The 26434-nt window shown below is 43.9% G+C and overlaps 1 protein-coding gene across 4 annotated transcripts in view; it reads right to left on the reverse strand.

The window, feature by feature from the left end:
• The window catches only part of TOM1 (target of myb1 membrane trafficking protein), a 148019-nt gene that overhangs the window by 97151 nt on the left and 24434 nt on the right, over positions 1–26434 (reverse strand). For all 4 annotated transcript variants that reach the window (XM_029590127.1, XM_029590126.1, XM_029590125.1 and 1 more), the window contains exon 2: positions 15679–15763. In XM_029590127.1, the coding sequence (XP_029445987.1) occupies positions 15679–15763 (85 nt within the window). The remainder of the gene's footprint in view (positions 1–15678; positions 15764–26434) is intronic.

A 26434-nucleotide genomic window follows, 5' to 3' on the forward strand; every position in this document is an offset into this window, starting at 1 on the left:
CAACCGAAAGCAAATAACTCACTGCTGCTTCCAGTAGGGCGTTTCCCACTGAGAGAGCCCTTAGCCTGCTTGAACAATTGAAAGAGAAAATTCCACAAAAAAGAAGTTCAGAAACACTCCACTAAGCAGGAAGCCAAAGTGCTACAAGTGCAAACACCTGTCAAACAGGATTTCTTCACCGGCCTGGAAACCCTAGAAAGGTACCAGAGCACGGCAAGGGCAATCTTGCAACAGATTGCCCCAAACCTGGCTTAGGTATTAATACCTCAGCCATGATTACATATGCTTTCCCCAAGGAAGCTCATGGACCAGTAAATGGAACAATCATTGCATGAACCAGAACTTCTGTCTGCAGCCAGGGTTATTCCTAAAATGGGGATGTATAGCTTGCAAGCCACTGCAACCAAAGAGCAACACCTCTGTTGCAGGGTCCCTCATCCCCCAACTCCCTCAGCATGGATTTGTCAATAGGTTGAAAGGCATACTCAATTAGATTGATTAGAATCCTCCTCACTGGGAGGTAGGGCCCCACAGGAGAGAAAGACTGGCAATAGTGGTCCTTAAAAAAAAAAAAAAAAAAAAAAACCACCCACTGAGCTCAGCAGGCATCAAAAGGTGACTCTTGGACAGGAGAAACCCCTAATCTTCACTGGGGAGCTACTCTGGAAAGGCTCCTTCACAAACTAGACCTGCTGTGCCTTAGGACAAGCTAAGGAGAGTGCCTAACGCTCAACTGGCTCTCTGATCCCATGAAGAACAGAGAGCGACTGCCAGTCAGAAGCAGACACATGCCTTCTCTGGGAAGCTGAGAACGAGGGCCACCCTTTGCAGGGGTGGACAACCAGACATCCAGAGGGGAGCCCCTAAGTGTTGCCTTGGAACCCGGTCAGTTCCCCCACCTTCCTGAAGGGACAGGAAAGCAACAGGAATCTGGGCCTCCTGAGCCCAGAAAACCTGTCAACTTTCCAACAGAGTTGAGAATCACTGATGGCTGAGATTCAGAAGTGACCAGTCTGCCACCGGGAGCCACCCTGGTAATTAACGAAGGGACCCCAGTAAAAATGGTCAGATGACCACTGCTGCCGTCCCCTGGCCTACAAATAGATGCACAGATTCAAAGAATAGAGGCCCCAGATCAGCGATAAACCTGCCAGGGATAGAGTCCCAGGAGCTTCCCCACAAAGGGGATTTGACACAGAAGGGGGGGGGTCAAAAGATTTCGTCCTCAGAAGAGGAATATGACTCGACACTACCCTGGAGTCTACTCCCTTTAGGGAGTCCTAGGTCAGTCCTGTGATTGCGGTGCACAACTTGTTCTTGCCCAGAGGGAAACACACACACCCACCCATATAGTGGAGAGCAACTAGAGAATAGAACCCTCCACTGTAAAAGCACCCTGGCCAGTACTCCTACAGTAGTATTGGCATATCTATGACCCCCACTTGCCGTGCTTGTGGGTAGAATACCATGGCACAGCAAGGACCGAGCACCATTTGCTAGAGTCTGTGGATGTGTGCTGTCAAAAGACAAATCAAGAGTGTGTGAGGAGGGTCTTCCTTTCCAGTGCTCCCCAGTACTTTGTGATGCAGAACTGAGGAAGAAACTAAGGCCTTGATGTGACAATGGAAGAACCTTGCATGGCCGAGAACTGCGCCTGCCATTGCTAGAGGCGCTTGGAGTAGATGACTTGCTGTACCTGACTGCACATGCTGCGCTCCACTGTCACAGTTACTCCCAGTGGCGTGCATGGGAACAGCGTGACGATGGCATCTCCAGAACCACTAGTGCTCTGGGTATAGTGGTGGGTGGCGTTCTATGGCATCACTCCCTCTAGTACTTAATAAAAGACTGGACAGCCCTTGAAACCATGTCTGGAATGGCTCACCACCATTTCCCTCATGGAATGACAGCAGTGAAGCCTATGGCAACCAATAGTGCCCATGGTGCTCTGCGGTCATGTCCTGTGGCATCAGACCATGTCCACTGGGGCCCATAGTGGTGACTGCGCCCGTAGGGCCCATAGCACTTTTGCACTCACCAATGAAGTATCACATCAAGGGCATCGAACAACGCTGCACCCAGGGCTGCAATGGCGCTTGACCAAATTTTGATCAGTTCGATGGTATATAGTGCCATCCCCAGAACCACAGGTGCCTGCGGACCTCAATAACCCAGCGATACCAAGAATGCTAAGGGTGCCTGCAGGTGGAGGCTCTGCAGTCCAGACATGCCTCATCTGTGCCCAGAGAAACCAATGACTGCCAATGCCATCGACTGCTCCCCTTGGCTCACCTATCTGTCCGAGGACATCAATGCTGCAAGCTCAATGGTGTCACTGACCAGCAACTATGGCTGACGATAGCCTCACTAGTGCTCATTAACACCGAATGTGCACAAATCCAGGTGGGGCCTCCAATCCCAGCAGCTCAGGGCCCCCAAGATAATCACTATCCATGGTACCCAACAGCATTACACCAGCAATGGGACAGCACAATGCTCCTCAGTGCCCCATCAGGACACTGCCAAGGAGCCATGAGGGCACCAGACCACTGTGCCTGGATGCCTTGGTACCAGAGTGCCTTGAGTAAATAGTAACCCCAGCACTCGATCCATTGAAGGCCAAAATCCCTGTCACTTGAGGGCTCAAGAGCCCAGGCGATTGATGGCCTCAGGGATGACCAGGGTGTTCCAATGGCGATCCCAGTGCCTTATTGGTGGGTGAAGGAGGAGCTGCCTTCCACTGGGGCAGAAAAAGAGGAGGAAAGACATGATCTCCTCCTATCATGCCCCAAAAAATTAAGAAAGAAAGACTGACAACTCCAGCCCAGGCTGATGAGAGCAGCCTTCTGCTGGCCCCATGACACACCTATTGAGAACGACTGGTCTAGAGTTTTCCAGCTATGACTTAATACTAAAAATGCAAGATTATGTATTTGGGTTGCAAAAAGCCAAGGAAGAGGTATAGAATGGGCAATGAAGTCCTGGGCACAAAAAAAAGCAGAATCTGGGGGATATTATATCTCCTGATCTTAATGTGGCCAAGCAGGTAGACCAGGTGACAGCAAAAGCAAGAATGATGCTTGGATGCACAAGGACAGGGGGGGAGGGGGGGAGGCAATATTGCTTCTGTATAAAAAAAAGTCTATAGTGACTTAGAATTGGTCGAGAGTGCAGCTACTAAAATAGTCAAACTGTCTTTGTCATAAAGCGAATGATGACAGACTTGATCTAAAACATGTATATCCTGGAGGAAAGGAAGGAAAGAAGAGAAATGAGAGGGACATGTAAATAGCTGCAGAATAGATGCACAGGAGATGGGCCTCTCACTGGAAAGGAGACTTGAACAAGGGGTCATGGGATGAGGGTGGATTCAGGAGTAATCTTAGGAAGTAAACAGAAAGGGTTATGGACACATGAAACAGCCTTCCTGTGGAGGCTGTAGAGAGTAGAGCGGTTATCAGAATTCAAGAAGTCATGGGAGGAGAAGAGATTATAAGGCTGGAAATGTGAATGAGCAGAATGGATGGGCCACAAGGTCTTTATCGACCGTCATGTTCATTGTTTCTCTGTTTCTAAATGTTTTTATGAAGTATTCCCCCACCCCCCCCCCAACTGTTTTATGTGACTTTGGGCAATCCTTACGGATTGATAAAAATGGAACAGAACATAGAATATCTTGCTAGAACAGGATTAGGCAACTCTGATCCTGTAGTGCCACAAAACAGGCCCGATTTTCAGAATATCCATGATAAAATATGAGATGTATTTGCATGCAATTCTATCATGGATATTCTGAAAATCAGGCCTATTTGCAGCACTCGAGGACCTTAATTATCCACCTACACGCTAGAATATCTAAATCTAGGAAACAATGGTATGAAATGGATTCATGGCTTACCATAAACCATACTAGGCAGTTTTGGCTGCAGATCAAAAGAATTTGACCTATACAGGTGTGACCTCCATCTCCCTTATTATTTGAACTAGTAATGGAACACTTCATCCGTAAAATTCAAATGGGTGAGAATATCAAAATTGATGAAAATATGGTAAAGAAGCCATAAGATTTCAATACACTGATGATGCAATGGTTCTGATACAAGATCTTAGGCTCCCAATTGAGAGGAGATAAATCCAGAGACTTCAGAGATCCCACTCAAACGCAAAAGTTATAAAGGCAAATGGATGCAAGGCAACTACCCTTAAGGATGGGGACGCCGCCCTGCAGTTTAAGCTACAATTGCTGGTGTAGGAAGACAAAATAGAAATGGGAAGGTGTAGCACCTGGTTAGATCACCTAGTGGTAATCAAGATGTCAATCTGTACTCGAGAGCTCTGTTCTCTATGCTAGTTATTAAATGCCCCACCAGCTTAATAAACTAAGTGGTCAATATATTTGGGAAAGAAAAGAAAAGCAGGAATCAAATAGGAAAGATTACAAATGGCAATTAAAAACAGTATTGAAAGCAAACTACATATTTCTATGATCAACCCTCCAACACTTAAGTGCCAATGGAATGCCAAGCCTTACTAACCTTTGTCAATAGACACAGAATGGGGTGGTGGGGGGGACTTAAAACAGATTTTAAACCTATTTTTGCAACTATAACTAGCAGACTGGCATGCTGCGACATGGAGCTGCTCATTTACCAAATTAGCAAGGAAGGCAGTATGGAAAAAGCTCAATACTCTGGGAATGTGTCCTATTGTAATACAGAACACTACAGACCATCAAATGCAATAGATTTTAAAGGAAAAGCATTACAAAAATGACAAAGCTGAAAGATGTTTCTATCCAAACTATGGCTACACAATACAAGGTTTCACATTAGGAATCACCATTCAAGAAAAGGATCCAAGTGACATTGATATTTTGTTGAAATCTTCTGCTCAGTGTGCAGCAGCCAAGAAAGCAAATAGAATGCTAGGGATTATTAAGAAAGGAATAGAGAATATCATAATGCCTCTATATTTCTCCACAGTGCGACTTTATCTTGAGTATTGTGTGCATTTCTGGTCACCACATCTCAAAAAAGATATAGCAGATTTAGGAAAGATACAGAGAAGGGAGACCAAAATGATAAGACAATAGAACAATTCCCTATGAAGAAAGGCTAAATAGGTTAGACTCTTCAGCTTTCAGAAGAGATGGCTGAGGGGAGATATGATAGAGGTCTATAAAAATGAGTAAAGTGGAATGGGTAAATGCAGTTTGTACTTTTTGAAAGAGTAAACAACCAAAGACTAGGGGACATTCAATGAAGTTACTAGGTGACATTTAAAACTAATAAGAAAATATTTACTTAATGCATAATTAAGCTCTGGAATTCATTGCCAGAGAATGTGGTGAAATCTATTAGTGTAGCTACATTAAAAAAAAAAAAGTTGGACAAGTTCCTGGAGGAAACATCCATTAACCATTAAGGAAGAGTTGCCAAAATCCACTGCTTATTCTTGGAATAAGCATCTTGGAATTTGTCTACCCCATGGGATCCTGCCAGGTACTTGTGACCTGGATTGGGGGGGGGGGGGGGGGCAATAATGCCTGTGTCCAGATCCTTTGTGAAACCTCACCTGGAATACTGTGTTCAGTTCTAGAGCCCATCTCAAAAAGGATAAAGACAGGACAGAGGCAGTCCAGAGAAGGGTGACCAAGATGGGAGGGGTCTGTATCAGAAGACTTATGAAGAGAGGCTGAAGGATCTAAATATGTATACCCTGGAAGAGAGGAGGTGTAGGGGAGATATTAATCAGACCTTCAGATACCTGAAAGGTTTTAATGATGCATGAACTTTAAACCTTTTCCTTTGGAAAGAAAACAGTAGAACTGGGGGTCATGAAATGAAACTTCAAGAGGGAACCAACATACAGAAATATTTTTTCACGGAGAGGTTGGTGGATGCCTGGAATACCCTTCCAGAAGAGGTAGTGAAGACAAAAACAGTAAACAAATGTAAAAAAGGCATGGGAAACACAGTGAATCCCTAAAGGCTAGAGCATAGAACTGAAGAAAAGGATGTACGGGGTTAACATGTATGGAGTGGCAGTTACTATCCTTAACCAATTAGCTTTCATAATTTTGACACAATTGCAACAATCACTCTCCGCTTTATTGACAGGTGTAAGAGAGGAATTGGATTCAGATGATAGCCAAACACTGGGCCCTGATCTTTACAATCCGGGGTACCAATACACAGACATTAGGGAAAAAGATTAGGACTACTTCTATGGCCAAGTCCAAACACAAAGCATGTTCAAGCAGCATTGTCTGGATTATCAAGGCTGTTCACCATCAAAAACGTGCTAGCAGTAATTGTGTTGAGTCTGGCAGTTGCTTAGTTTTGATTATAAATTACTACCCTTAACATAAGGCTTAGGGTAACCTGCATGGCGCAGCAGTTACTATCATAAGAGTTGCTGGGCAAACTGGATGGATCATTTGGCTTTTTCTGTTGTCACTACTAAAGTTAGATATCTAATCCTTTTACAGCTCATATTTGTAAAATATGGGAAAGCTAGACAGTAGATTTGTCCTAACAGGTCAAAGATGTCTTTTCCTAACACCAATTGGGGGGGGGGGGGGGATAACCCCTTTTTCTCAGTGGAAATCTTGGACTAAATTGGGATTGGAGCACTTGGATATTCTCTTTTGATTAGCTTACATGGCCTCAGTGAAGAGGACAAAACATAGCTATCTCCAGGTTAAACACTAATAAAATTGGTCTAGACAGATGTTATGAGGCCTCTAGCATTGTTTGAAACCCTCTGCTCTAAGCAAAACTCTGAGAAGGGTTTCATATCAAAAACCCATAAGTTATTATCCCCAGATCCTACAGCTAAACCCAGACATATACAAGTGGGAAAGAGATTTAGGTGAGCCTGTGGCTGATGTATGGGATCAATGCTCTGACTGGACTGCTAAGAGTTCTATAATCAGACTTAATACTAGAAAACGGTTATAAGATTCTGTTCCGCTGGGATTGGACACCATGTAAAACTGCAATAAGTGTTCCAGTGGTGACAGATTGGTACTGGCATCTTTTGGCACATAGGCTGAATCGTCCCACAACCCCACCATTTCAGGGGGGAGTAGTAAAAAGAGTAATAGCAGGTACGTTGGATATCACTATCCTGCTAGACCCCAAGATTTTAATTTTATCCATGCCCCCAAACGAATGGCCCATGAAGAGGATGAAGGTAGACCAAATAATTGTAACAGCCAGATGTGAAACTGCAGCTTGCTGGAGGAAGGTAGCTCTACCATTGATGGAGTCCCTTAAAATGTGACTTTCCAACTTGTTTTACATGGGAAAGTTAACAGGGATGTGCAACAAAAAACTTGGTTTGTTTCAGTCCATTTGGGAACCTTGTGGCTTGGGTTTCTTGGACATCTAATGAACTGAATGCGATCTCAGAACTGATTTTTTATTTATAGCTTCTTGATAGTGTTGGGGGAGGTGGATTCATGGTGAATGGGAGGGGTTAATGGAAAATGTATGAATATCAGATATTGCAAATGTTTGTGCCCTGTATTACGGTATAGTTGCTTCCTGAAGTTGTATTCCTTGTAATGGTTTGTTATAAAAAAACTTAAATTATAAAAATAAGTTTACTTTATGGATATCAGAAGAAAATGCTTTTTAAATCACAATTTCTTACTATTTAGCAAGTTTCACAGTAGACTTGTTATTTTGGAAGTTCGCTATCTGGTGTGGCATTGTCCTTATTTCAACATCATAGAAGTGTGTCTGAACAATCAGCTTCTAGTAACTGCTGTGAACATCAATCCAGATGAAGCATCTGATTGATTTGTTTAATTTCCCACAGTACTGATCAGACAAAACCAAACTAAACCATTTAAAAACATATTTGGGTAATCTGTGCTGATTGTTTTTACACATTTCATATTAGTTATGTGCTGATTACACTCTGCTTTGAGCCTCCTTGAAAGGAGGATATGTTTCAAATTAAATGGAATAAATCCAAATCACACTATTTGTAAGCTTTTCTAGAAGGAAGTAAACACCAGCTTTAAGAAATGCACTCCCAACCAGAGTAATTCACTGATCTTCAGAGGGATAGCCATGTTAGCCACGCCCTGTCTGCCTATTTCAGTGCCTTCTCTGTTCTGTATCCTTCCCTGCCCCACCCCCTGCATCTGACGAAGTGGATTCTGCCCTCGAAAATAATCTAAACTCAGAACTTGGATATCCTATAAACAATATGATCAGGATTAGAATTGTGGAGTTAGGGATGTTTGTTAATGGTGGATATGGGAAATTTTGATTGATATTAAGTTCTCTTTAGAGATTAATATAAAAAAAAACAAACCCATATAGCCACTTCAAGTTTAAGATAGCATTTTCCAAGCAGTGTTATATTTGTAGTTATAGGGTCTTATGTTTTGTGCATCTGCCGGTGACTAAGCCAAAGTATAGCGGTCTGATTTCTTAATCTCATGCTCTGTTACAAGCAAGTTTATCTTACCATATGCCATTCAAGGCAGCCTAGGAGAGAGACTGGTTGTCTAATAAGTAATGGTGAATGGGTGGAAATCTTTAAAATGCTTTGGAGGGTAATCTTAGTATTCACATACACAAGAACAGTTTCAAGCTTGTTTACAGATGGCATTCTATTCCCATTAGCTTAAGCAAGACGGCAATTAAAGATTCTGACTCATGCTGGTAGAACTGTGGTACTAATGCCCAAGTTGTCAAATTTTCTGGACAGAACTTGTATCATGTCATGGGATAGAGGGCCAACTGCTACCAAGAGAGCCCATAATATTGTTGGGATCTTTAGAGGGCCAAATTCCTTTTTTTTTTTTTTTTTTTTTAAATCAAAAAGTATTCCTGTCATTAACTGCATGTTGTAGCAGTAAGGAGGAGAGTTGCTAGTCACTGAAACAGACCTTCGGTACCCTCTCGAAGTCTGGGTATAATACAGCAGGCAGAAATTTATACAAACCTGCAATGCATAGACAGGTCAAAAGCAAGTAAAGAAAGAGACCTGAGTATAAAGCAGAAATAAAAAAAATTGTAACCCACTAACAGGCCGATTCAGTAGAGTCTGCGGGAGAGCGGGTGAATGTCCGCTCGCCTGTGCGCGCGATGCAGTATTTAAATTAGGCCTGGCGGTAAAAATGGGCGGTAAAAACGGCCCGGAGCGGTGGCTGTCAGCGGGTTTGACAGCCGACGCTCAATTTTGCCGGCGTCTGTTCGAGCCCGCTGACTGCTACAGGCTCGGAAACCGGACGCCGGCAAAACTGAGCGTCCGATTTTCGACCCGACAGCCGCCGGCTGACTTCAAACTTTTTTTTTACCCTTTGGGACCTCAGACTTAATATCGCCATGATATTAAGGCGGAGGGTGCACACTGCTTTTCTGTGCACTTTCCCGGTTCCCGAAGAAATTAGCGCCTACCTTTGGGTAGGCGCTAATTTCTGAAAGTAAAATGTGTGGCTTGGCTGCACATTTTACTTACTGAAATCGCACAGGCATACCTAATAGGGCCATCAACATGCATTTGCACGTTGAGAGCGCTATTAGGTGCCGCGGGTTGGACGCGCGTTTTCCTCCCCTTACTGAATAAGGGGTAAGGGAAAACACATGTCCAATGACAGGTTAACAGTGCGCTCCGTCAGAGCGCACTATACTGTATCAGCCTGTAAGTTCTCACAATTACATGCCTACCTATCTGCATTTATTCAACTTATGATGATTAGTTCCAGGGGCCTGTAACAAAAGAATTACTCAAGACATGGAGAACAGATGAACTTCCATCTCCACCTCGCTTCCCCGTCCCAATAAAGTCTCCCAGACACGCTGTGTGGATGGACTCTGATGTATGTTTATTACCAGACGCACCAAGCCGCGTGCTCACATGCAGCGAGCCTCAAGAAATCCACTTAGCTTAGTTTGGAGCCATGGTTCTGATTTCTGAAATACCATTGGGACACAGCTAGGTTTAACAAATCCAGTGGGACCGCTCCTATTTCTGGGTGGCTCTTACAGGTTTTCTATGATCCCCTGGACACGGATTTGGCAGGACCCTCCCATGGGATCGTGCACGTCCCTCCCTTGTGCTCATCCGGCCTACAAGGAAGAAAGCAGCGGTGCCTAGTGCTGTGCCGATTACAACTGCACAGCACTATGCTACAAGATGGGTTGAGGGGAATAAGCGGTCACCTTTCCCAGCATAGATGGGTCATAATATTTCTATATAAATGCTTTCTGTATTTTAATGTTGCCAACTTTCCAACTGTGTATAAAAAAAAAAGATTTTGTACTTATCTGCATGCCATGTATTCTCACCTTTCTATCTGTTTTATACTTATAAAAATAAAGTATTGGGGAAAAGTGGTTGTTTGGACAACTTTTGTCTAAGTGTCTTCATCTCTGCTTTAAATATTTTTTCAAAAATGTAAGAAAAAAAAAAAATTGTCAGCTTGGCTTAGGCAGCTCCTGTTTCCCTGGTCCTCCTGTTTACTTCCCTCCCCTCTGGGAAATCATAAACAGAGCAGGTGGGAAGTTAATTAGTAGAAAGTTTCCACGTTGCTCAGTTTCTTTGCCTTAATGAGTAGAGCCAGCTGCAGAAAGACAGCTGGCTGGGTTGAGACACTAGCATACCAAAGCAAAATAATTACCTGTGATGTGGCTGCTGCATCGCCTACCAATACAGGACTCTGCCACCAAAGCTCAACAGAAAGAAGACAGTTGAAACACCTCAATATTTTTAGTATAAACATGGGTGTCTTATGCACTAATGTAGAACCAGGAACTTTGCCCCTCCAGAGTCAGTGTCTCTTAATACTGGAATAAAAAGGAATGCTGCAGTTCAGGAACGAGGCGTATTGGCAGAGCTGGAATAGCAGGGGCATGATACCGGTCAGGACTGAGGTGCACTAGCAGTATTATGTGGGAAGCTTACCCAGCACCTCACTGCCACCACGTGCTCATTCAGATTGTCCCCTATCTGAGGCAATCCTGTACATGGCCATTTAGGAAATCTGGTATTTAATCACTCAGCCTAGCTCCTGCTCCGAGAAAGAGAGTACTGGGAGATGCCATGGAGAGAAGACAAGTTCACAGCCCCCAGTGGGGAAAGGAGCTTCAGCCACCTGAAAAAAAGGATCACACTCAGTGGTTGGATTCAGGGTGCACACAATACATTCCAGATGGGGCCGCTTTCTGTGGCCCCCAGGCCAGTGCTGTGATGATTAGACTGGCTGGGGAGCTTATGTTTTCTTGGCCTTTGTGGTATGTGTATAGCTTGGAACAAGGATAGAGATGGCAGACAGACTGTCTTTAAGCAATCTATTTTAGTCTGTGCACCAGACAACCATGTTCCACTTTTGGACCATTTACAGTTATCTTAATAAGTTCGCCCCCCCCCCCCCCGAATACTGTACTTCTAATCTAATAGCACTGGCATTTAGCATCCTTTCAGTATGTTACAGTGTGCTTAAAAATGGGGAGGTAAAAATCCAGGTACAGCAACTGCAAAAAATGAAGGCTCGTGGGGCCACAGTGCCAGTAAAGGCTTATTCATGCGGAGCTCAATGCCTAGAAAAACAGAAACAAAACAGCCAGACTATAAAATAAAGAGAGCAGATCACGACACCCACTTGTTTGTGCTTAGGTAGTCAGAACCACTTGAAGTGCAAGGACAGGTTTGCTTTTGTGTAGGTTACTGTCTCTTTCACTTCTGTGCAGGCTTCCAATCACTTACTCCACACTGGACTTTAACCTCTCTTCTCCCTCAGCTCTTCCGATTACATAAGCAGCTGCCCTTCACCTTCCTGTTCCAGCAGCTTGGATGTTCTCTGGGCACACACCTTCCTGCTCAAAACGATGCTTGGGACCTACTCAGGGCAGGACCAGCATTGCTGGAGGGGGCAGAGGAAGGAATCACCAGAGCAATGGACATGCCCGATTTTACACTTATTTTTGCATTGAACCATGGCTTTCACATTTTTGCCCAATCTTTTCAAGTCTGCTTTTTTCTTTATTCACCTCTCCCAGGATGGCTATACCTGGTTATGGATTTTTATGCCATGTCAAGCCCCAGCACTGAGCTCCAATGCATCCCATTGTTTATTTTGTATTTTAAAAAAAACAAAATTTCTAGCACAAGTCAGCATTTTCAGAGAACAGTAAAAACACAATTATAAAACAGATCCACAGGCAATGAATAAAGAATTAAAACAAGCACCGTATTACACATTAGCTCTGCCAGTTCTACACACACCAATTCCTATTAGACAATGTAGAAAATATAGGCTGCCACTCTGCCACAAAGTTCAAGTTAACTACCTAGCTCCTCCACCAAATGCTTCTTAGAACAGAGCTTCCAGCTTTTTCCTGAATCTGAGTACACTCCGTGGTCCTAATGTGGTCAGGCAGAACATTTCACCAGGACCAGCTACACTAAAAGCTCTAGAATGGGTTTTATCCAAAACACAGACTACATGAAGATAGGTCTAAAAGACTTCAACCAGCAGACCTTAATGATTTATAACATTTTCAACTGGGCACTTACACACTGAAGTTTCACTGCTTATCAGGGATATAATCTTGAATTTGATAAACCATGCTACTGGAAGTCATTGCTTTCAACAGATGGACTCTATGGACTACTATTTTTGAGGTCTGCTGCTTTACCAGTTCTTCACCCAGTCAGCAACTTTGTTTATAGTTGAGAGAACATGTACAGAAGGTCCTGGACTGCAGATTGGCATCTCCTACTCTAGATGTTTACCACACACAGACTTCAGTGGGAAGGAAAGAATTTCCAGTCTCAGTTTTTCCCCTCCTTTCAACCAAAGCAAGAGAAGCAGTTTGTAGAAAGGCAAGGACAGAGACAAACAGGCTAAAATTTGGACAAGCGCGTGGTGACCCTTTGGGATCGTCACCATATGGCCCTACTCTTGAACCCTTTGAGCTAGGACAGGAAAGGTAGTGGAGGGAGGGGTGCAACAATCAGAACAGCTCCTCTGAGGTTGCAGGAATGGCCAGCCCCCTGCTGTCTATAAAAACAGCAGCCTTTCACAGGGTGGTATTTTGCTTAGGAGTTAGAGTAAGAGTGTATTTCTTGATTTGTTCCTCTGCTTGGGTACTGGCTTTCACAGATTGGGCCAATATCCTAGTGGGAAGGGGGACCAGTGCCTTCCCTAGGTGCTAGTTCCATATTTGTGACGGAGAATTTTGGATTTTTTTTGCCATTGTTTAGGTTTCCTTCTTGTGAGAGCCCTGGGGCACCTGGCTGGAAGATTTCAGAGTATCCGCCAGTCAGGTTACATCAGGGGGTAGAGATGATTCCACTGCTCTCCAACCCACACCAAGGGGGATGGATCAAAGGCAACTCACTGCAAGAGTTTTCCCCCCCAGAGTTCCCAGAAGGAAGATCTGGCCACCCTTCCTGCTGAAGAGGGGACATCTGTAGAGAGCTGCTGAGTTCTCTGCTAATAGGAAGGGAATTGTGAGTAAGACTTAGATTTCTATTCTGAGGACACCAACAGGGTCTTCACTTTGGGAGAGAGGACACCTTAGGGAGACTGTGCAAAGACTAATCCTTTATCATTTTTGGAGGGGGGTTTCCATCCAGAAAAGGGTACCCTGCCCCCTGGGGACCTTACTCTAAGCCCTGCACACTACAGAAAATTGGAGAACTGCAAGATTCACCTTTTCACGCCCAGACCTTGTGTGAAAGCGCCATTTCTACCCGCGAATAATTTTAACAGTAAATACTTCGTTTGTACGCTCATTCTGAGCCTCTGGTGTACTGTTAGCATTCACATTCCCTGAAGGTGAAGGAAAGCCATTACTCCCCCAGGACAACAACCAAAAAAGTCACTCCTGCCATCTTCAGCCTTGGAGGATTTATTCCTCCCCCTCCATTGGAAAGAAGAACCCTGCCACGAGGGGCCCTGGGAGAGAAGTTGGGACTTAGCCTCATGGCCCCTAAACCAGAAAGGGGGGTTTACAAGATAAACAAAGCAAGATTGTGGCACAAGAATAAAAAACAAAATAAATAAAAAACAAACCTCCCAACACCAGCAAACTTTTACTCTAAAGATTTTGTGTAGCAGTGGGTTTAAACTGTAGCAACTGTAAATAAATGCAACAATTAAGTAAACAAAGACAGTCCCATGCAGCTGGAATTGGGGATGCTGTGGAGGCAGCAGTCACATCCTCCAAAGAGGAGGGAGTCAGGGTCATGCTTAAAGGGCGACATCTGGAGACCCAGAAGGAGCCCCAGTGCACGTGAAGGACTGTCGCTACTGTAGCCAGACTAGGTACAATGGGAGCAGGGGGGAAGGCTCATGCAGGCCGATGCAAGACCAGCTCGCATAAAAAAAAAAACCATTGAGAGCCTGCTCTAACTGGGCGCACGATGCATTATTTAAATGAGGGGTTCACGCTACAAAGGGCACGCTAGGGATAAATTATGCGTCTCTAGCACGTCCATGGCATTGGGCGCCCAGGAGAAGTGGCTGTGTGCAGTTAGGAAAAACAGAAGCCCACTTAATGGGCATCCATTTCCCTACCCGGACCACCAGCAAGATTTTATTTTTCATGCTGCTTCCTGTGGTTCCTCCTTCTTAGTACTGGGATGATACTAAGTAGGAGGAGCCACAGAAAAGCAGTATTTTTGGGCTTTGTGTGTGTGGGGGGGGGGGGGTTCAGACAGTTTGGAATGTGTAAATACAACACCAGCCCTGGGTCTGGTGTGAAGTTTTCCCATGTTAAACATGCGCATGGTGATTTTTGGCTTCATCTAGATGTATTTACATATTTATTTAAAAATGTTTCTATACTGTCGTTAAGTTAAATACCATCACAACGGTTTACAGAAGGGCACGATAAAGAGAAATATGGGTGGTATAGATTACAAATTACTCGTGTGCCATCATAGTACGGTAACAATGTAAAATAATAAACTAGGTGTGCAAGTTAAACCTGATTGTTAGGAACAAATTAGGCAGTTTGATTTTAACATTAATATGCTTATGTAGGTTACTAAAAACTTCTAGCTTGGTGCATCCTTATCGCTCAACTATTTTTCTCCTTTTCTTTATCTTTATAAAATGCTTGTTTAAAAAGCCAGGTTTTCAGATTAGTTTTGAATAATTTCAGATTTGTCTTATTTCGAGTGGCATGGTATTCCAGAGTGCAGGGCCAGCCAGTGACAGTGCTCTTTCCCTTCCCATATGATGAGCACTATTAGCTACATGCAGGTTTGGACACACGTTCTGGACGCGCTAATCCCCTTATTACATCAGGTGTTAGCCTAGTACGTCCAAAATGTGTGTCCAAGAGCTCCTTCGCTTGTGCTCTAGGCTCAGCGCATAATATAGCATCGGCCTGTCTGTGTCAAGACACCAGCCCTGGATCCAACTGAACTGGAAACCCAGAAAGATCATAAGCAAACTGCTAAGTCAACAAAAAAAACCTAAACAAAACATTCTTCCAATCGTCCTGCATTTCTAACCTTTTTACCCTTAGCTTCTCCATCTTATTTTTTCCTCTATCTCCTCTTAAACTCCTGCCTATTTTTTTTTTTTTAATTAAACTACTTATCCCACTGTTCTCCCCTCCATCTTCATGATGCCAAAGCTCATCACCCATCCATCCCCTAGCCACCTCTCATTTATGTCACAGACCTCCCCCTCCTTACCCTTCTTCTGTTTCATTGATGATGTCACAAATCTCCATGTTCAGTGCCCAGTCCTCAGACTGTAGGGACCCCTCGGTAGCTTTTTCTGTGAAAACAAATCAAGGAAAATATGCTAGACCAGGAAGCATTTGTTTCATATGCAAGTTATAAAAGTGCAATGAAAAGAAGCCAAGAAAACCTCTGACCAATGAAAGGCAACTCCATAGTAAAGGTAAGGATAGCAGAAGAGGACAAAAATAAATAAATAAATAAATAAAAGTCCATCCGGTCTGCCCAGAAAGTTTATGGTAGTATCTGCCATGCCCTGCAGTTATCCCCAAGCCTTATGATAACCCATAAAAAATTCTGTTAGTAACATTTTTACTGGTGATGAGCCTTCTTGAAAATTCAGATCGTGCTGCTTGACATGCTCAGTTTATGGACTTGGCCACAAAAGCAGTACTATGCTTTTTTCTTTATGTCTGCATATCAGTAACGCAGACCATAAGAGTCAGGGCCCGTGTTGGTCTTCACTTCAATTCTTCTTCCCCTCCCCCTCAATGTCGAAGCAGAGAGCGAGTTGTGGTTATGTCTCAGTTCCCCAAACGTAAAAGTCAGGGCCAATTGAACATAGTCTCCAGTGAGGACAGGTCAAGTAGTAAAAAGCTTACAGTGCACCAGATGAAATCTAGGTTAGATAGTAGGTTTAAACTTTGTGATCTGAGGGTAAAGAATGCAACTTAAGACTTTAAACTATCCAGAAAAGCAAGTTTGCTTACCGTAAATGGTGTTTTCCGTAGATGATAGGATGAATTAGCCATGCTGATGTCATTAGGCGGCACGAGGCAGAGCTCTCTCAAAGCTTTTAGCTCTACTGGGCATGCATGGTCATTCTCATGCAAATGAATGTTCCAGAAGTCTCCTCAGTCCATATCAAAAGCAAAGACCTTTTGTTGTAATAAAATATGCTCTCCAGGGAGGAGGGTGGGAACACATGGCTAATTCATCCTATAGCAAACACTGTTCACGGTAAGCAAGATTGCTTCTTCCCCCCCCCCCCCCCCCCCCCCCGATAAGCAGGCTGAATGGAAAGTCCCAAGCTGAGGATTGCTGCCAAATGTTTTTTTCACTTTTTTTATTCACAAACTTGGACTCCTCAGAGGACAGCATTCTATTTTGGCAGTAACTAATACAACACTGCCTGCGTTTGCCAATTTGTCCAGGCAGTAGTGTGATGTGAAGGTATGACGACCAGGAGGCTGCCTTACAGATGAGCACTTTGCACAAATATATTATGCATGCACCTGATGAGCTTTTACTGGTTGAGACAGGGAAAGCAGTTTGGAAGCACTGTATGCAAGATGTAATCCAGTTTGACAGTTTTTAAAGTTACTGGCATTCCCAGTCTATTTGGATCATAGGAAGTGAACAGTTGAGAGGAAAGTCTATGTCCCTGCGGACTGCATTTGTAATAGGCCAAGGCCCTCTTGCAATCCAGGCTATGAAGGAGTTTCCCCATTCCTGTTTGTGAGGTTTTGAGAAGAAAAGTTGGAAGTATGATGGCTTGGTTCATGTGGAAAGCTACTACTGTTGGCAGGAATTGTGGGTACATGTGAAAAAATTGTAAATAAGGAGGGACATGAATTAATGCTTGTAGCTCACTTACTCTCCCCGCAGACATAACAGTCACCAAGAAAACTAATTTTCACGTCAGGCATTTGAGGTCAGCTGTGTCAAGAGGCTCGAAAAGGGTTTCTATAAGTGCCATATGTACCATGTTAATATCCCAGGGTACAGGCAGCTTCTGTATGTATGTGTGAGGGGGGGGGGGGTGAGATGTGGATCCAGGAATCCCTTCATAAATCTGGAGATTAGCGGATGTACAAGATTAGGCATCTGTTCTGATAAGCTGCTATGGTACTAACATGCACTTGAATGGAAGAATTTGCTAGACCTGCCTTGGAAAGGAGATGTAGATACAATAGCAACTGACAAGGTTCACAGATGAGATTAATGGAACATGCCCCACACCATCTGATAACTGTTCCACTTGAAAGCATAATAAATTACATACAGGCCGATACAGTACAGTGCGCTCCAGTGGAGCGCACTGTTAACCCACGATTGGATGCGTGTTTGATGCGCTAGCTTTACCCCTTATTCAGTAAGGGGTAATAGCGTGTCGAAAATGCGCATCCAACCCCCCCCCCCGAACCTAATAGCGCCCGCAACGTGCAGATGCAGGTTGGATGGCCCTATTAGGTATTCCCGCGCAATACAAAAAGTAAAATGTGCAGCCAAGCCGCACATTTTACTTTAAGAAATTAGCGCCTACCCAGAGGTAGGCATTAGTTTCTGCCGGCGCTGGGGAAGTGCACAGAAAAGCAGTAAAAACTGCTTTTCTGGGCACCCTCCGACTTAATATCATGGCGATATTAAGTCGGAGGCCCCCAAAGTTAAATTTAAAAAAAAAAAAAAAAAAAAAAAAGATTTTGAAATGGGCCCGTGGCTCACGGGTTGAAAACTGGACGCTCAATTTTGCCAGTGTCCGGTTTCCGAACCCATGGCTGTCAGCGGGCTCAAGAACAGATGCCGACAAAATTAAGCGTCGGCTGTCAAACCCGCTGACAGCCGCCGCTCCTGTCCAAAAAGAGGCGCTAGGGATGCGCTAGTGTCCCTAACATCTCTTTTTGCCACGGGCCCTAATTTAAATAAATGTAGTGAATCGCGCGTACAGGAGAGTGGCCTGTGCGCACGCTGGGAGTGTGAGCGTTTGCCCGCTCTCCCGTGACTTTTACTGTATCGGCCTGATAGTGTGGAAAGTTTTCTGGCCGACATTATAATTTCTTGAATGGCAGGTCTAAATGAGCTATTGCTGTGCTTTCAACATCCACGTCAGGAGACTGAGGGAAGGCTGGAGTAGATGGAAGATGGAACCCTCTTCCTGGGTTAGAAGGGTTGGACTGTTTCCTAGGCTCTGTGGGGGCTTATTAAAAAATCATATAAGATACACATACCATGGTTGTTTCAGCCATGCTGAGGCCACCAATATCATCCTAGCCTGATACTGCATGCATTTTTGGAACATTCTGGCTAATAAGGGAATTGATAGGGAAGGCATAGAGAAGATCCTTCACCCATGAGATTAGGAAGGCATCGGGAGCTTCTCTACATAGACTAGGAATGGTTGAGCAGAAGTGTTCTACTTTTCTGTTTTTCTCCGTCACAAAACAAATCCATCCAAGGGCATCCCCACCACTGAAAGATATGGTCTGCAACTTCCTGCACCAGGGCCCATTCGTGTGGGTGGAAAATCGTGCAGAATTTGTCCCTTCTGTATTTGCAATTCCTGGGAGATATGCAGCCTGTAGAGTTACCAGATTGCAATCCACCCAATCCCAAGTTTGAAGAACTTCTTGACAGCATCCAAGAGCTTGTCCAAATAAAAAACATAGTTTGATTGTCTGTATGAATCATGTTCTTCCCTTGAAGGGAATGTTGGAAAGCCTGTAGTGCATAATGGTTTGCTCTTAGTTCCAGAAGGCTTGTGGAACGACCATTCTTGGCAAGACCAGAGATTTTGTGTTTTGACATGAAGGTGCATACCTCACCCTTGAGGAGAGGCATTGATGTTTAGTATAATCTGATGCAGCATCCCTTTCTAGCACTCCCGGCTGGAGCCACCAACCAGAGTCTATTTTCATATGGTCAGTAACTCGAACTCTGGCCAACGGGTATTGAAGGAATTGATCCCATTGAGTCCATGGCCCCCCACTGTAGGCATGTAAAGGGACTACATGTAGTTCTGCTGCTATATGCCAGAAGAGCACTCTTACATGATGTGCAGTTGTTGAGGTCTGGTGATGTAAGTTGCTAGATAGCGGAGGGTCTGAGCTCTATCACCAGGAAGGAAGGCTCTGGCTTGCAGAGAATCTATACAAGCCCCTATGAATAACAGGGATTGTACTGGCAGGTTTGATTTTCATAGTTTATAGACCAGTAATGGTAACCTCTGTGTCAGACCGTAAGGCATCTTATGCAGGGACTGTGATTAACAAAACCATCCAACTCCAGGAAAAGTCATATCCTTGTTTGTCGTTAAGTGTGCCACCGCCTTAGCTAGGCATTTTGTGAAGACTCTGGGGGCAGATGAGAGCTCAAATGGGAGAACTTTGTACAGATGGTGTTTCTCCCCTACTGTGAAGCAGAGGTATGCAAGTATACATCCTTGAAGTCAAGAGAGCACATCTAGTTATGAGGCTGAGTGAATGACACCTCTGGGACTGATAGTGCCATTTTGAATTTTGACTGAAATGCTTGTTGAGCACCCCAAGGTCAAGAATGGGGAAAGGCCCCCATATTTCTTGGGGGGGGGGGGGTGAGAAGCATTTGGAGTAATAACAGATTGTATCGGGAAGGAGTTAGCTCCCAGACAGCATTCTGCTTCAGTAATGTTTCCACGTCTTGGGTCAGGATGTGGAGGTGTGACTGAATGGGAGACTAGTCAAGCAAGGCATCTGAGGATGGTTGTCAAAGTTTAGATGGTAACTGTGCTGTACTATTGACAAAACCCACTGGTCTGTTGTGATCCTGGACCAGTCCCTGAAGTGATGGATCCTGCCCCCTACTGGTATTTGCTGTTGTGGGGGCATTTGGTTTAAAAACCCCTTCTGTGATATAGATGCTAGCTGTGGGTGCAACTTTTGATCATATGGTCTCTGTCACCCCTGACTTTGAAGTCGAAGACTGCAGGCAAGGTTATTGGTAAGGTGTCAAGCAGTAGGGTCTTTTTAGGAAGAATGTGCATTTGTACAGCGTGTAGAAGCATCTTGATGTGCTATGTTGGTCCCCCCTCTCTTGCAGACAAAGACTGGACCACATTCTGCTCCTTTATCAGAAACACTCTCAGAAGAGACTGTCTTCTAAATACAGGAGATTCCGTTTTTCATGGACATCTCTGATGTTGCTCGCTCTCAGCCATGCCATGCACCTTGCCACTAAAGAGGCACTAATGTTCTTGCTGTGATATAGATGCCTTCATAGACCGATCTTAGGAGATGGCGGTGTCCTTCCTCTAAGTCATGGAGTGGAGCAATTTGCTGGCCCTCCTCCAATCTGATATAGGGTTTCCAGCCTTGTACACATTCATACAAGTATTGTACATATAAAACTAGGAGTTGCTGACTTTTGAAATGAGCATTACACTCTGAAACACCTTTTTACCAAATGTCGTCTAAGAGCTCACGGGCTTTTCCTAGTGATGTATTAAGAGTGGAGTCTGGTCTTTCGCATTCCTCATTCCAGACTCCACCACCAGCAAGTTGTGGGGATAGTTGTACTGTGCTATATCCCGGTGTCTTCTTCAGAAGAAATCTGAAATCTATTTTGTGTGCAACAGCTAAACCAAAAAAGGGTGACTCCCTTCAAGTACTGCAGAAGAAGAAGAAAGTGAAGCTTGTTCTACCAGAATGTCTAAAGTATTCAAGATACCCATAACTTCTTTATCTCCACCTTGAGGGAGATGCCCATTTTCTCAACGAATCAGAAATAAGTTAAGTGCTCCGGTAGAGAGGAATGACCTAGTGGATCAGATTGTATTCCAGGGATTCCCCTGGGGAAGAAAGGAATGGCCTTTCCAATCTCATTGAAGGTGCCAAAGTAGGAGCTCCTCTAGTGTCCTCAGAGGAAAGGGAGGTGGTGGTGCTCCCAGCAATACTGTCTCTGTGGTAATTATGTGCTCACTTTCCCTCCAGCTATTCTGTAATAATGCACTGTCTCTCCCTCCAGTTTGTATTGTTCAGCCCTAGAAATTGTACTCATTGTTTTAAATTTGTTTGATACAGATAATTGTACTTTACTTTTTTTTTTTTTGTTTTCCACACCGAACTTTGGAGGAGCAGGTAATAAATGCTTTTAAATAAATAGAAAAGGGTATGCTGGAGGGAAACAAGGTTGCTCCACTTGTGGGACGTGATGAAAAAAAATCCTCACTAAGGCAGTAACCTGGTCTACTGCTTGTTGTGATCTGTGGCCTGGGGATTGTAGTGGAGCATCCTCCTCTGGTACTAATACTTATTCCTACTCTACGGTAGACTTGTGGCCCAGTGGTAGTAAAGAACAAATGGTCTGTGGAGTCTGGAGGTGGAAACCTTGTTGCCATAGGTCTGAAGCTAGGAATGATTTTAGTCCCTGTAGGAAGGTGGATTACCATCTCACATGAGTAGATCCCCCAGGGGAATTTAGGGAGGGGGTATTGGTGCTCTTAAGATGTTGTAAGCTGGGTAGTCTGGAAGGAACCAAGTTGGCATAACCCCCCCCCCAGGGCTTGTGAGTTCAGAATGCACCCGATGACCCTAACCCAAGAGGACTCTGATGGAGTTCTTGACCTGCGAGGCTTCAGTCTAGGAACTGGTGTATTGTGGCCCATCATGGCCTGACAATGGGGCTCCTGAGCTGACAATCACTTTGCTTTGGTTGAACCAAGTGATTCCACCAGAAGGTCTAGGGGCACTGTGTTCCTTAGCTTTTGGCCTCTCATGCTCCTTTTTCTTTTTGTCTTGCGGTGCGGCGTCAATTGGTGCTAGTCTCTTTATGATCCTTTAAGCTGTGAGCCTTGATATGGCTCCTGCATTGTATGGCATGATGCCATAGTGCATACATCAAGCACTGGCAGAGTGGCACATCAGGTGCCGTATGCGATGGTGTTAACCACTTCTTGGGCATTTTGGCACCATATGCCTTAAACCGCATTGGAGGTGATTTCAATGATGGTCCTGGTGCATGCACCAACTCCAAAGGCCAGTCAGTACTCCTGGCCCTGAAACTCCTTAATCCTTATGGAAGAGGTGCGAGGACCTCCTACCTTAAAGCCGATCTGATGAACTGCCTGATGTTGAGGCAGAGGAGACTTCAGTGAACAGCAGTGTGCCTTCTGTCTTGAGGTGTGCTATTTTCTCCGCCCACTGCCTTTGGTGACATTCTGCCGCAATTGTGGCAATTTGCTTAAACAGCAATCAGGGGAAAATAGTTCTGTCCATCTGTTATGGACATATGGCCACATGAGCAGAATTTAAACTGAGGTTTTTTTATTGAGTCACTGTAGCACTGAAGAGTGCAGTTTAGGGTTTGCTAATGTGAGATGGGGAAAAAAAAACCCTGCAAGAGACAGGTTCTAGCTGTCCATACTACATGCAGACAAAACTGAGGAGAGCTCTGGAATGCCCCTTTGACAGCTCTGTCTCATGCTGCCTGATGTCACCCGCTCAACATGCTAATTCAGCCTGCTTATCAACGGAAAACTTGGGGGTGTCTCATACTGATTAACAAAAGCTGGGTTCTGGGCAAAAACTCCTGCTACCACCACTGCAAACTGGAGAGAACTCCAGTTCATTGTGTGTCTGTCCTTCAAAATTCAGAAACAGAGACAAGAGGGGAATGAGAGAGTCTACTGGTGGTAAGGACATCTGAGCTACTGATTCTGAAGTCCCTGATTAAGTGCTATGAGATCAGCCTGGGAACGAACAGAGGCAGCGCTACCCAGATGTGCAAATAATTTAGAATAACTCTGCTGGGTTGGAATAAACTAGATCTAGGCAAAAGGTTAGATAAAATCTTCTGCAGGATTACATCTGCTGATGTCACTAGAGACACTAGGTAATTCTGAAACGAATATGCCAATTTCCAATCAATATAGATCAATGTTGTGGTGTCACTCGATTTGGGTGTAGCTACTTCTAGGGGAATTATGCACACAAATTCAGAATTTTTCAAAATTCTGCAAACTTTATATTAGTTAAAAACAATGTAAAATTTAATACAGAAAAAAAAAAAGTGTATTAAAGATTCAGAGTTTTAAATATTTTGAGCATAATTTCTGCTAGAAGTTAAGACTGTCCCTTCCACCCTATCTCCCTGCTCCCCTGACCAGTCTCCTTTCACTTTGCCCTCTCAGGCCCCCAACTCCTTTATCCTCCCCCCCCTCTAGGCTCAACCCCTTCCACCATATCTCCACAGCCAGAGTTTGTGGCTCTCTTACAAAGAAGCTCCCTCACATAGACAATCCTGTTTTCATACATGCCAGCTCCCAATCTTACACATAGGCTCCCACTCTCTGGCAGGTACATACATTCAGACAGTGCACACCGGAACCTGCTCCAAATTCTGCACAGAAAGTGGAGAGAATCTGTACAGGAGGGGAATTCTGAGCGAGTTCTTTGCTCTGTGGTAGCACAGAATTCCCCCAGACGTAGGTCTAGCCAACATGCTAGCTTGAAACCAGGTATATCTTAGAAAAATGAGCAGATAAATCAAACCTACATATCTACATAACACAGAACACAAAAAGATAGTGAAATTATTCTTACCTGTTAATTGTTTTTTCCTTGAGTCCTGCTAGACCAGTCCTTACCTGGGATTTCTCCTCCCCTCAGATGACAGACACAGAACAGACCTCTTCACCTCACTCTGGGCTATAAAGGAGGGGGTGGCCCTAGGTAGTTGCCAGTAGCCTTCTGGCAAAAGCATGGTTAGAAACACCACACACATTTTATGCAAGGCTATCCTCTAAATGGAGGAAAAGGTGAAAGCAAGGATGAAAGAGGGGACATGCTACAAGAGACACTGTTTACTAGCCCTGATCCTGGGCGGGTCCTGGACCGTTTAGCAGGACTCAAGGAAAAAGAGTGATCAGGTAAGAATAAATTTAACTTTCCTCTTCTTCCTGCTAGAAGAGTCCGTACGCACAGGAGTTACCTAAGCTCCATCTTATCTGGGCAGGAGGATGCTGGGGCTGTTTTTTCGTGCCCCAAAGGCAGCTTTCTACCTTGTCCTGCACATCCACCCTATAGTATTTTGCAAATGAATGTAATGACCAGGTAGCAGTGGTACAGATTTCCTGCAGGGAGGTTAGGATGCCTGTGCTCTTGTGGAGTGTACACAGAGCATGGCTATTACCTGGCTGCCCAAGATAAGGTAGGCTGAGGATATGGTTTCTTTGATCCATCTATCTAAGGTGGCCTTAGAGGCTGCTTCCCCTTTCCAGGGACTGCCAAACAGCTTATCTGTTTTTCTAAAATGTGTTGGTTACCTTTAGGTACCTCAGGAGCCTACACTATGTCCAAAAAGCCTGATACGTGTGCCTTCTAAATGCTAAGGGAGGCACTGACTGATTTACATGGAATGAAGCAGCACCTTGGGCAAAAAGACAGAGGCAACAGATCGCAGAAAAATAAAAAAATGATGATCTCAGAGCCTGTAGTTCTGAGATACACTTGGAACATATACAGTTGTGCTCATAAGTTTTACATACCCCTGGCAGAATCTGTAAGATGTGTAGCATTTTAAGAAAACATGAGTGATTAAAACAGATGTGTTTTGTTTTATGTTCTTCAAATTAAACTATTTTATGCATCACAACACTGTCAAACCACAGCAATAAAGGAAATTAAAAAAAAAAAAAAAAAAAGGAAGGAGGTCCTGTTCAAAGGTTTACATACCCTTGAATGTTTGGGCTGATAATGTTTACTCAAGTTGACAAGGCAATGAAGGATTGGTATCCACACCTGTGCCCTGTTTGATTGTAATTAGTGTCTGTGTATAAAAAGTTAGTTTCTTAGCTCTTGAGAAACCCTTGTACATTTCATCCAGAGCTGCACTGACTAGCGATTACTGAAGCACAGGGAAAGCAATAGAACTGTCAGAGGATCTGTAAGCAAAAGTAGTTCAACTTTATAAAATCAGGAAAAGGATATAATATATATAGTACTGTTCAAACTCTGATCAAGAAGTGGAAAATTATGGGTTTGGTTAATACCAAGCAGGCCAAGAAAGATTCACATACAACTGCCAGGAACATTTGTTGGGATGCAAAGAAAAAAAAAAAAACAAAAAACTCACAAGCAACTTCTACTGAAATACAGGCTTCTCTGAAACAAAGTGGTGTGGGTTTTTACCATGCAACCCATTTTTGTTCAAAGTATCTCCTTATTGTGCATGATGAAACTTGCCAGAAAAAAGCCATTGCTGCACTAACACCACAAAACAGCACCTAGAAAAGCCTCAATTTCTGGAACAAAATAATTTGGAGTGAGACCAAAATTGAATTTATGGTCATAACCATAAACACTATGTTTGGAGAAGAATCAAACATAATCCCTATTGTGAAACATGAATGTGGATCTCTGCTGATTTGGAGATGTGAGTGACAGTGGCACAGGGAATTTAGTAAAAAATGATGACAGGATGAATACAGCATCTTATCAGAAAATATTGGAGGAGAATTTGCATTCATCAACCAGGAAGCTGAGCATGGGACACACTTGGACTTTCCAACATGACAATGATCCAAAACATAAGGCCAAGTTGACCCTTCAGTGACTGCAGCAGAAGAAAGTGAAGGTTCTGGAGTGGCCTTCACAATCTCCTGACCTCAACATCTGAGTCACTTTGAGGAGAACTCAAACATGCAGCTCATGCTAGACAACCAAAGAAGTTACAGGATCTGGAGGCTTTTTGCCAAGAGGAATAGGCAGCTTTACCACATGAGAAAATAAAGGGCCTCATTCACAGCTATCACAAAAGACTTGAAGCTGGTATTTATTTATTTTTATATACCGCTGTTCCTGTATAGGATATATATCGCACCGGTTTACATATAAACTGAACAATTGCCGTGAGGCGGATACAAAGAACATGTGGTATAATGAACAAAAAGGCAACAAAGAACATTTGGTACAATAGAAATATACTGAGGTATAATATAAACATACGGCTATATAGG

The sequence above is a fragment of the Rhinatrema bivittatum genome, chromosome 2, assembly GCF_901001135.1.
Source record: "Rhinatrema bivittatum chromosome 2, aRhiBiv1.1, whole genome shotgun sequence".
NCBI lineage: Eukaryota > Metazoa > Chordata > Amphibia > Gymnophiona > Rhinatrematidae > Rhinatrema > Rhinatrema bivittatum.